Raw genomic sequence first — 12,847 nt, forward strand, 5'->3', positions numbered from 1 at the left:
TTTCAGGGGTGAGGAGAGCACAGAGGGAGGAGAAAAGGGAACCCCATTGTGCAAGCAGAAGGCCTTGCACAGGGTTTGTGGTGACAAGGCTTGTTAGGTGAATCTCACCTAGTATGTTCAGATAGACAGATAGATACGAGTCAAAATATAAAACACCATATAAAGGAGCATACAAATAAACATATATCTATATGCTGTCCTGCAGGAGGAGCAAACTTCAGATAATTAGATTTTTATTTTCCATAAGAGTAATGAGGGGAGTGGTGTTCCATGTGTGATAATTAAATGCAGTGCTTTTTTTCTTTAAAAAATGTTTAGGGGTACTCTAGTTTTCCTATTCATATTTAAATACTTCCCCTCAATGAGTCTAAATTTAGATTCACAAAATATTTAGGGGTATGCGCCCCCCCAGAAAAAAACACTGATTAAATGTATCTCCTATTTTATCTTGTCCTAAAAAGATTTACCTAATTTACAATTATTTCAGTGGTACTTGCTTCCAAGAAAATGTGCTTAGATTTGTGCCTAAATCATAGTACTTCAATTTTAAGTGAAATATAGTTCAAGTTGTTAGCTTCAGCAAGGTTTGCTGGCAATATACGTAGTCTGATGTAATCAAGCAAAGACTAAAAAAATATATATGCAAAAAGTAAGTCATATATTTCATTACCGAAATAAACTCTTTTTGAGCTAGCCATAATCACTTATTTCCAGTTCCTCAGCCACATTTGTATTGCACATGTAAGACAGCATCACAAATGCTAAATTACCGCTGCAGACAACATTAGCTTCTGAAATATTTCCGGCATGATTTTCTGGTTTATCAGATCACTTGGGATTTAAGGCAACATCAGTAATGAGTCAGACTCCAAAAGTGTTTGATCTCCTAAAATCAAGTAATCAGCATGACTTTCTTTGAAATAATTGCCATAAAGCTCTTCCTAGTAATGGCCGTGCATATTTCCTGTTGGTGGTTATAAGAAAATTTCTGAATCGATAAGCTAAGTTAGTCCATGATTTTAAATATTGCAGTTTCCAGAAATAAATTGGGAAGCTCTACTTAAATGTTATTATTCATGAGGACAGAAGAAAAATAATAAAACCCTCAGCAAAAACTAGCTCGTTTGAAATCTTGGAAGAGGATATGTTTAGGATCAGTGTGCATGGTATATGAGAGCTGAGGGTTTTTTACATCAAGGAAAATCATATTTTTTAAAAAAAAATTACAATCAAAATTCAGATGTACCACCTTTACTAATGGTCACAACCCAATATTAAGTAGGCCCTCTTAAGATATTTAGCTTGGATCTGGAATTCTCATTACTGGAATGGTGTTCTTGGGATGTGCCTATTGAAGAGGGGGGTGATTTTTGTTGTTGTTATTGACTCCTGCTTCCCTGTAGCCCTTCCAGAACAACATGGGAGGTGGCAAGATGGGGCCACAGAGAATCCAACAAAATCACCTTCCCTAAGATGGAACCTTCTCCAGAAACTACCTAATTCTCCAGAAACTACCTAATTGGACATCCTCACTGTTTTATTGGTCTTCTGGGTGTATTACATTTTTATGTTTTTAAATGAAGAAGCAAGGTCTTCTTGCATTGGAGGAAAGGGCTAGGGAAGCAATTTGCACCAATACCTCCTTTCCCCTGCACCCCCCCCTTTGTCTCCTGAAAAGCTACTCCAGAAAGTTGGGGGACCCTTCAGAGCAGCATTGGGGTGGTGCAAGTGGGCAGCAGGAGGAAGAGATACTTGTCAAGATTCTCTCCTCCCTTTGACCAGTAGGGAACTTCCACTGGATCTCTGAGCTTTTTGTAAACAGAATGAACTTTTCAGAAAGAGCTCTTTGCAGAACAGCCAATCTGGATCCCAGATTCATTCCCACTTAAATTACCTGTCATTTGGTCAGCATGTATTTACACACTTTAAAAAGTCTATTGTTTGTTTAAAATTGTTTGGTGGTGGGTTGTTTTTTTCAGAAGATGCCAAAGAAAAAGAAATAAAGCATCACCCAGCATTGAAAGACAAAGGTAATGCCATGCAATCGAAAACAAAGATGTAAGTCAGAATGATTGCAATCAAAACTATAATTAAAAAATAGCTCACGCAAAATTGACTAAGCCAAATTAAATATAAGCATTTCTGCACAAATTAAGTGCAAGCATTTCTGCACATGTGTGAGAGGTTTAAATACAGTTTAAACCAAATATAACATAAATGGAGTCAAACAGCAGCATATGGGTTGGCGTGAAGGTGTGATTGAGACAGACATGCCTTCAGGACTTCATAAAGGCAGAGGCTAAAAAACACTCACTCTAACAATTTAAACACCCAAGTCTGTTAAAAGACCAGATATCCTTGACTTCCATTTTCCCATTCTAATTTAAAATCCCTGTGTCACCAGGTTCACCGCTAAGAGACACTTACATTGCAATCTCCCAATCTTATATTATACTAATGCATTAGGATTTGTCCATTTCCTTTATTTCAGTTTCTCATTTTTCCAGTCTTAAATTCAGTTCTCCACATTTTGTAGCAATCTGCAATTTCTTGATTTAAAAATTCCTCATGAAAATTCATCAGCATACTGGTGTGGATTTCTCCCGATAAACATATTTCATGTGCAGCTCTGGCTAATGTACTCATTTTTGAAAGGATTTCCCCCTAATATAATGTATATTTGTATGCTATTTTCACTAATATCCTCATTTGTATGCCCACTTTCCCCTAATATATGTATTTTTGTAAACATTGGTTGGTTGGAGCGCTGCATCATAAAATTCAGTTAAGTGTGATCTTCAATGGATAGCTGTGTTTTAGTTTGCATATTGCTTCAGAAAGTGTGAATTTGATAGATTTGGCTTTAAATGCATACTGAATCAAATTTCTCCTCCATCCCAGCTCATAAGTAGAGCCTACTATGTCGTATCAGTTCTTCTCACCTTAAGAGAGATTTGTGGCTTCCCTCTGCACACGTTACAGTTAGTTTCATGGGTAGAAAACGTCTACAGGTTTTCATTTGTTTGTCCCATTCAGAGCTGCCAAGGCTACTAAATAAATATTTGGCCTTGACCCAGCGTAACTAGTCTTGTATTTGCACATATCAATAGGATGTGAGATAACAAGGAATGTGATCATTTGTACATTTAGTTTCTATAGGGAAGCTCATCTGTCTTGACATTTGCCTATTCATTGCCTTTAAGAAGGCTTGCATTTAAAATACCATATCAGGTCAAGCAGATTATAATCGGATGCAATTAGGGCTGCTATAAGCTACAGCATTCTTTGACTCCAACCAAGTGATATTCAGGAAGTCCCAAAACGATTTTGCGTCTTCCGACACATCAGTCCCAATCTATTCCTACCAAAGCATCACTGATCTCGGCATGTGAAAGGTCAGTGGTTCAACACCAACAGGAAATGACATTTAGCAAGATTTGAACCACATGCTATTTATTCAATTGCTAAAATAATTGCAGTGTCAAGGTCATGACAATTTTTAAACGCCAAAATTCAGCGCCAGCTTTGGTTAAATTGCATTCAAGACAGCTGCTGAAAAATAAAACAATGCAATAGGTGCACCCTGTAATTACGTAGAAAATACAGAACTCTAGCCTTGACCAAGCAAAATATAGAATTCCAACCTAAAACACTGAGAGACATGAATGGACTTTAGAGGAAGGCGTGGAGACTCATTGCGTTCAGTACGTATTTAGTCTGCATTAGCACAGTTATGGCAAGTCCTTAAGTCAACACATGGGGGGGTGGGGTGAGACAGACAGACAGACAGGCAGACAGACAGACAGAAGTGGAAGGAGAATTGAATGGATTTGAATGGAAAGGCCCCTTCCACAAATGCAACTCTCCTTCCATGACAGGAAGCTCCTTGCTTTCATGGACAGATAATGTTTAGTTTTTACACTATGAAGTTAATTGATTGCAATTTTCAAAATACTCAGTTCAGTATCTCATTTATTCATTTCCATTCGCTTTGAGCTCCTGGATCCTTCAATGTCCTTTTGTTTCAGTCACAAAATATTTCACAGCATTTTACATAGATTCAGTATTGGGCTGAGTTTGACTAAAGCTTGCTAAATGTAGTTCTTCACAGATGCTGTAAAACAAGAAAACCCTGAAAACTCCAGAACCCCAAGGGAATTGGTATACATTAAACATCTTAAGTCTTCTTCCTCGACCCAATCTCTTTCCTGAGCCTCCAAGGATAGTTATGGTGCTTGGAAAGCCATATTAGTGGGAGGAATTACTGATAATTGGCACTTAATGTGGCCAGATTATTTTGCTACATCAAATGAAATATTCAGAGCACACGAATTGACTGTTATTATAATCATCTCCTAAGTACAGCGGAGCTTGTTGATCTCTGATGCTGTAAAACTTCGCAATGCAAGTTTGAAAACTGTTGGAACTATTCACATACTTCTCAGGGCTCGTAGAGAAGAAACATTTTGTAAGCACAGGATTAATTATTGTTTTTCCCCTAGATGCTGCAAAAGAAAAAGTGAAGCCTCCAGTTGCTGCCAAAGAGAAAGGTGCTATTTGTAAAGTTGCATATCTTTTAAAGTTCATGAGTTCTTTCATGGAGGAGAATTGATAGCTGCAAACTTGTTATTCGTTTATTTACCAGGACTATTCTAAGATTAGAATGACTTTTGTTGCTGAGAGTTAAGACATATACAAATTCGCACACAACAGAAAGCAGAGAAAATATCAAACGTTTAAGGATGTTTTACTCTAATCAATAAAAATGAAGGAAACTGAACTGCATGTCAGCCAAGTTGTAAGTGAGCACAGTATGTGTAACTGTAGAATGTGTTTATTGGTTACAGGGCACCAGGCCACATTTTCTGTGTCTTGTAAGCACTAAATACAAGGCATGATCACTTACAACTTAGCCTCCATTCAGCCACACATCAACCTCAGTTGTCTTCCTCTCCATAAACTTTAGGACTACATAATGGGCTTTCGCTGTAGAAACTAAAGGCACACAAACGAAACATCTATCATAAGACGAACTTGTTTTGACTTTATGATGAACAGAATGTTCAGGCTCCAAAATGACAGAAAAGCCCACCCACTTTGACTATAGAGCTGCTACCGTGACTCCATTATAGAAAAAAATAGTGGATGTTGGAGTATATTGCATTCTTCACTTTCATGGTCAACTTTAGCTATATTCTAATCCAGCAAAAGCACTGTTGCACCCATTCTGCAACAGCTAAAGCATTTTATGCTAAGCTGGAATGTATATTATTTCCCAGGGTGCAGAGAGTGCACCTAATTAAACCATAACATTTCCATATTTGTAAACTAAGAAAATTGGAATTTTTTTCCAGAGGCAGCAAAAATGAAGGAAGACCCTAGTTGCTCAGAAATGCAACTATCATGCTATGTTATATGTTAAGCAAAATCCCACTCAGAACCATGTTTTAACACTCCTTTTCTGTCAACTTAAATAAAGCTTTTCCTTCCAGAATGTAAGCATATGGTGGTGAGGAGGGTTCAAAAAGTTAGCCTCTTATTATATTGTCTTTTCAGTACTGATGTTATTAGGTGAGATCCCCTGCTTATAGCCCACTCCAAAGTAGAGGTGATGTTTACAAGCCCCCCAAATTCTTCTCTGGCTTAGTTTGAAATCTGATCTGGAGAAGAATTGTTGACTTCCCCTTTTCAGTGCAATGGAATTTGGTTGAGACATTTAGCTTGGGAAGGGAAGGTCTTACTAATAGATGGAAATATCTTGGCCTTGGAAATATCTATACCTGGCACTTCACAAATTATGTCACATTTGTGAGTCAAGCATTCATGCCTATGAACATATGCACAATTTGTCCAAGATCTGTGATCCTTGTAGGATGGAGAAATTCAAAGATATTGAGCAAGTAGGTCCAACTCACACATGAACTTGTTTACACAATGGCACATGCAAGCATCTTTTCAAACCATTTTGTGCCACACAAGGGATTTCAATGAACCAGCTCTCAGTCATTTTTATCTGCTGGAATTTATATAATATGAACGCAGTATTTTCCAGAGTAAACTGAATGTGCACCGTGATGTTGAATGTCTGTGACAGAACATTGACATTTTGTCAGAAAAACATAACCCCTATGTGTAAATTGGCTGCAAGCATCTTGTGTGCAGTGCTGAGCTTTATTAGACCTCTCTTTTTAAAAAAACAATAATAAGTGACATACCACACAGATCCTACAAAATAGGGTCTAAAAAGGGCCTTGCAAAAAGAAAGAATAGCTCTGGTGACTTTAAAGATTCAGTGCCCTGTAGAAACCCACGGAGACAGACTCACTTTTATTTTTCTTCCGATGTAGTTTATAACAATATGCAAAGAAGCACTATGCAGCTATAGCATTGCTATTTAGATTAAAGGTATTTCATCATCTGTGCATCTTTGACTGTGACAGACATTTAGCATTATAAGGTTCACAGCTTTCTTACTATTTGCAATTTAGCTGTTTCATTCGCTAAAGGTCTGTGCTGCATATGAAGATAGAATGAGCAAAAAGATGTGGGCACTTTCTTTGTAGAAATTGTCTAGTGTCTTTACTTAGTGGAAGCAGTTCATAGTGTCATGACAAAGGGGGGTCATTCTCAACCTTGCTTTTCTAAGCTATGAGGTGGTATCAGAAGCCAAATGTGTCAGAGCCAGCACTGAGCAATGCATAGTTGCTGGCTGGATGATTTCACCAGCTGATGTCAACAACCATGCTACGCCAGCAACCTTGCACTTTCACAGTGCCGCTGGCTTGAGTACCCCCCACCCCTTTTTCCACTTTTGCTTTCCATTACAGAAAGGTAAGGGATGTGGGTGGCACTGTAGTGTCAACCACTGAGCCTAGGGCTTGCCAATCGGAAGGTTGGTGGTTCAAGTCACCGCGACGGGGTGAGCTCCCATTGCTCGGTCCCTGCTCCTGCCAACCTAGCAGTTCAAAAGCACATCAAAGTGCAAGTAGATAAATAGGTACCACTCCGGTGGGAAGGTAAATGGTGTTTCCATGCACTGCTCTGGTTTCAACAGAACCAGCTTAGTCATGCTGGCCACATGACCCAGAAAAATTGTCTGCGGACAAACGTCGGCTCCCTCGGCCAGTAAAGCGAGATGAGCGCCGCAACCCCAGAGTCGTTTGTGACTGGATTTAACTGTCAGGGGTCCTTTACCTTTACCTTTTTACAGAAAGGTAAGGTTGGGAAAACTGCTTCCCTTTCTGTTGACATGGGGTAGCTACCACAGGTTACCTACATTGTCATTATGTTATTCCATCCTATTCATTTTAATGCAAAGGAAACCTAGTGCAACTTCAGTGGGGGGTGGGGAGAAGTAATCAATTACATAACATGTGTGAACTGAAAGCAACAAGCTTTGTAGCCTGAAAGTGGTAACAACAACAAATGTATTGATTTCAGTTCTAGACATTGGACGAATAAGTGAACATTGGCTGGTGATTTCTGCTCCTATTTCTATCTTTGACATCCCTAACCCTAACCTCCCAAGTGCGGAACTTGTGGAAAGGTTGGGGTTGCCCCTCCCACACAACTTATATTTTTTGCTAACTTCCCTTTCCCCCCATGCCTTCCAAAAAATCAGGGCTGGGGGACTTTCCAGAACATCAAAAATTGCCTCCCCCTGGTTTCACTGGTGAATGTGAGAAGCACTTCTGCTAATGGAGGGGCAACTGGGAATCCAAGGCAATGTTACATAGCATGTAGGCACCCAACAATAAAATAGATGCTATGGTGCATATTCCCCACCTTATCAAATCTCTTTCCATAATTGAGGGGGGGGGGTGAAGATTCAATTCATTGTGTGATTTATGAGCTGAGCTGCTTGTTTCAACTTTTATATTGAATATGCTTGACAATGAAAGATAATTTCTCAATATAAAACCAGTATCACATATAGGAAGCAAGAAATAATGAACACGGTAAAATTAATTATGGCAAGCAGTTATGACTTTTAAACAAATTGTTTCTTTTTTACCTCAGAACCTGGCATAAAAAAGGAAGTCAGTCTACCTAAAACAGGTAATGGGATACTTCTGTATTTAACAGAAAGCATTTGTGTTTTCTACAGACTGAATTATTCCTCTAGATAAAGCATTGCACTGGTCAATTTGAAGGGCATAATCTCAATTTGAAAATGTCAATATATCTAACAATATGTTTTTCAGTTCTTAATTTCTCTAAGGGGAGGCCTTCAACATCTCAGCAGCAATTTTGTGAGCCTCTATTATCCAAAATAAAAATGTAACGGTGGGTGACCTGGCATTGCTGCATGTTGTGTGTCATGCAAATGTATCACCATAATGTCAGCTCACAAACTCATGTCATTTTGCTTAGCTGTCAACCAGTATGACATTTTAAAATACTGTGGTATCAGTGCAATGCACAAATTGGCCATGCAGTTTTTTCCCCCAGTAGGGTCATTGAGCTTATTTTCCAAGTGGCAGAATAATTTTGAAAGCAAAAGTTTCTCAACAGAATCTCATCCATGATAATGTTTGCACAGACAAGAGCAATATTATAATTAGATGTGCATGTTGTTTGTGTAGATACAACTTTTCACAAGTTTGTAATTGGGCCTGACATTATCAGTGGAGCGACACCAGCATTCAAAATACTTTTGTTCAGTTGTATATTTTTATTCAGTCATATTTGCATTATAATAATGCAGCTTATCCAAAACCAACTGTATTGTTTAAAACAGGGATAGCTATTGTGGTACCCTCCAAATGTTGCCTGCTATCTCCCACCAGCCCCAATCAATGGCCAATGGGCAAGTATAATGGGAATTTCAGCCCAACAATACTTGGAACACACCATTTGACTACCTCTGGTTTAAGCAGTGGCCATTGCGATAATAAAATACAACTTATAGACATAATGCATGTAAAACTATTGTAGTATCAAGAGACAAACCCTTTCGTGCCCTGTAAAGTCTTTTTCCTTGTTGCTATAAATAATACAGACACCAACAGCAGTGTTAATTTTTGTTGACCATTGAAATTATCACAACAAAGTTATCTTCATCTAGTAGCTATATGTTTTGGATGGATACTTTTCAAAAGTATACCGACATATGTCTTACTTCATTTTCAGTTATTTTGGCACACTCTTAATTGGTTTTGTGGATCATGTTGTAAAGGCCAATATGAAGGGAGGGGAAAATGTTGGCTGATTGTCTCAGTTTAGAAATAATGATGAATTGATGAAGCCATGGTAACTGACAGAGGGCATTGCACAACTAAAAAGAATTTATTAATAAATTAAGCCGTTTTCTTTAAACTGCACCAGCAACCAAATATATCTGAAAAGCTGTGTGGCCCACTATGTCACGTTCTGGTTGGTCACTGGGAGAATGGGATGCTGGCCTAGAGGGGCCACTGGCTTGATCTAGCAGCTTCTCCTTAGGTTCTTATGAATAAAAATAATGGTTCTAGAACAGGGGTGGGGAGGCTTTTTTAGCTGAAGGCCTGCATTCCCTTATGGAAAACGTTCTGGAGGCCACATACCATTAAGTAGCAGAGCCAGAAGCAACAGTGGGCAGAGCAGTTAATTTGTGGGTTTTACCTTTGTGCTGTAGGCTAGTTCCTATACACACAGCCCGGTCAATCCTCCATTCAGGCAAGTAAGAAGCATTACCTGAGGGCACACTATAGCTAGGCAAAAACACTCAAGGAGGGTGTGAAGTAGATCTGGGGAAAGTGGAGTGACCTGGGAAATGTCCTGATGACCCCCATGGAGAGGCTTGGAGGGCCACAATTACTCACTGGGCCTGAGGTTCCCCACTCTCATTCTAGAATAGATGCTATTCTGTGTCCTAACAAATCCTCTTTCTTTCACTGCATGCATCAGCCATGAACACAAGTGCAACAGACACAGGCATTCATTCTGTTAAAGGACAGACAGATTTAGTAACTGACAAGTTACCAAAAATATGTTCTGTTTTTAGCCTTATTAATTTATGGTTCACTTGGCTGAAAGATTTTCATCCTGAATCCCAATCATTCGTCCATGGGTGGGAGGGGAAGGTGCTGTTTATATTAATATCTTTCTGGCATTCTGATAAAGTAATAGGATGATGCTGCATGTTGCAAAAGGATCAATTCATCCTTAAGCCATGCCTGTTTATTCTCCAACCATTTCAGTGTGGTTGGCATTTTACTTGGGATGCTTGGGGAATTACTTATTTGTGAATTCTGATAAGAACTAGCCTGATCTGCACCTCCCAGATTAATGTGCTAATGTGCCCTTTTCAGAATTTTGAGATATAGTTGTCAGCTAAAAGACCATATTGAGAGAAAATATGTTTGTTGCTGTGCACTTTGTAAAAAGATACAATCAAAAATACACATCTACATGTGTATTTATTTATTTATTGTGCCTTTGTAACATAAATAAACCATGCAGGTTAATGTAGAAATGAGTCGTGATGGATTTATGAATGAACAAAGGCAGAGCTGACAAAGACTTATCTGTCCAACTGTGCACACAACCAACCATTTGTGCTGTTTCTGTGTAGTGATATGCTAAGAGCATGAGACACCATTTGCACTCTATCAACTGAGATAGGATTTAGAGCTCTAGAATGCATTTGGCATGGGTCAATTCCACACAATTGTAGGAAAAAGGCACTGTGTTAATAAGCACACTGCTGCTGCTACATACGTGCCCATGCCATAAAATCACCAAAGTAGGCCCTTCTGTGTACAGTCTGGAGGGTGCATAACACCCTATAAATTAAAAGATAACATTTAAAACCAAAGCATAAAAGATATAATATTAACAATGCAACAGACAGACAATTGTCACTTCACATATATCTGTACATATTGTACAGGGCCTGGGCAAAGAAGTATTTTGCTGGCACCAAATATCCATCATACTTGAGAGGGAAAGGAATTCCAACAACAATGTGGCACCATGGAAACAGGGCTATACCATGACTCCCAAATGCTCCCCTGGTGCGTGTTCTTATTGCAGTGTAAAGCTACAGAGCTCAAATGAGTTTCATCTGCAGTCTTTATTTTTATGAATGAATGTAGCTCACTGTTGTCTTTGTATTTTTCTAGGCAAGAAAGTGGAACACAAACCAGCAAGTAAGTTGCTAAACTGCATAGCAGAATTAAAAAAAAGAAAAGAATGAACAGTTGTCATAGACAGGGCCGGATTTAGGTTTGATGAGGCCCTAAGCTACTGAAGGTAATAGGGCCCTTTATATGTCCAGCTGTCCTTTGTCAACAACAAATTGTCCCAGTTTTTTGTGTTGAATATATGCTATATGGTAATTTATTGACCTAATAGGTATCTAAAGCCATTTGCACATAACAAAATATGTATTTTATCATAAAATACATATTTTATGTAAGCACTCTATATATATAAATGAGCAAACCAGTGATATGTTAGGGAGCAGGCTACCAGTGGGGCCCATTACTTACATCATAGGAGCCTATTCAACACAAAACACTGTTACTATATGTAGGTTTTATTTTATTTATTTGTTTTTTATCTTATATTTTGGAAATGTACATCCAGTGTTTTTTTTTCTTTTTGGGGGGGCCAAGAGAGTGGGGCCCTAAGTTATAGTTGTTTAGCTTATACATACTGGTCATAGATGTCATTGTTTGGTCAATGAAAATGTTCCATATTAGTAACCCTAATCCTGGTTTTGGGAATGCAATATCCATGGTATCTGCTCGCCTTTGAGTGGCCATGATCTCACCTTGCTCCCACTAGCATTTCCCGGCATTCAGGCTCACTGATCAGGGTGTTCAGTGTCTGGATCCTTGGCCAAAGTCATGCACAACCTATAAACAATACAGTTGTGGCCATTTTTAGTCCATTTTCTTAGTCCTCTTGTTCTCCCCCTAGCACCATGCTTTGGGTCCAACAACATAATCACTGTGACTTGTGATTACTTGTGATGTGGGCAGGATATAAAATCAATAAAATAAATACTGCTACTCCTTGCAGATTCCTCATGTGCTAAGCAATAGTTTTGAACCTCTGCTGCCGCTTTGCCTCATTTCGCCCCTGGTATTATATGCTAGTGCTGTCTCTTCTATCCACTATTAAAATTGCCAGGTAAATCTAAAGCCACTGAGGATGATGGTGAACATACTAGAATTCAGCTGACGTGTGACAAGAGCTGCAATATGTAAAACAGTGGCTTCCTCGTATTTTTGACTCTATCCAAACTGCCTTGTCAGTTGGAGTTACGCAGCTGTGCAATGGAGCTGAGTGCACAGTTTGCAGCATGCAGTTCTTACAATCAGCTGGCAAGTGTGTTAGAGAACAAAAGCAGCTCAGTAAGGAATTAAAGAAAGGAATCTGGGGAAAATAGAAAACACCTTCTCCCCAACACATTGACTTTCAGTTTTAGTTTAAAGAGAAGTCAATGTATGTTTTTGAAGTTTATTTGTGCTAATGTCATTCGCCTTAAAACAAGGCACTTGCTTTATGTTTTTTATATAGATGAGCCCCTTCCTTTGAATATTAAAGCAAGAGGTTGTTAGTTTTTTCTTATGCCAAGCCTTCTTTCAAATTCCAGTGGATTTTATTGCCTGTACTCTCTCCACAAAATTGCTCTGGGTTTCCCCCCAGCACTCCAGAGCAGCTTTAGGAATGTGTTATTTGACATGTGCAGCAGAATCATCATTTTCAATACTGTCTTCGTCACAAGCCTGGCTAATCTGGAGCCATACCTGATGATCTGATACCACTGATAATTTTTACTTGGACTTCATTATTTTAACTCATGTGCATTCTATGTGCTTGTTTTGCAGTTTTGTTTCTCAACTTTTAATTTTCA

At 38.7% G+C, this 12,847-nt stretch overlaps 1 protein-coding gene across 17 annotated transcripts in view; it reads left to right on the forward strand.

The window, feature by feature from the left end:
• The window catches only part of TRDN (triadin), a 165,223-nt gene that overhangs the window by 130,239 nt on the left and 22,137 nt on the right, over positions 1-12,847 (forward strand). For 10 of the 17 annotated variants that reach the window (XM_083434895.1, XM_083434885.1, XM_083434884.1 and 7 more), the window contains 4 exons: positions 1,980-2,030; positions 4,503-4,550; positions 8,020-8,058; positions 11,106-11,132. In XM_083434895.1, the coding sequence (XP_083291021.1) occupies positions 1,980-2,030; positions 4,503-4,550; positions 8,020-8,058; positions 11,106-11,132 (165 nt within the window). The remainder of the gene's footprint in view (positions 1-1,979; positions 2,031-4,502; positions 4,551-8,019; positions 8,059-11,105; positions 11,133-12,847) is intronic. The other 7 variants (XM_083434896.1, XM_083434888.1, XM_083434890.1 and 4 more) reach the window with 3 other exon arrangements.

Source organism: Podarcis tiliguerta (genome assembly GCF_965153285.1).
Source record: "Podarcis tiliguerta genome assembly, chromosome: 3".
Lineage (NCBI taxonomy): Eukaryota > Metazoa > Chordata > Lepidosauria > Squamata > Lacertidae > Podarcis > Podarcis tiliguerta.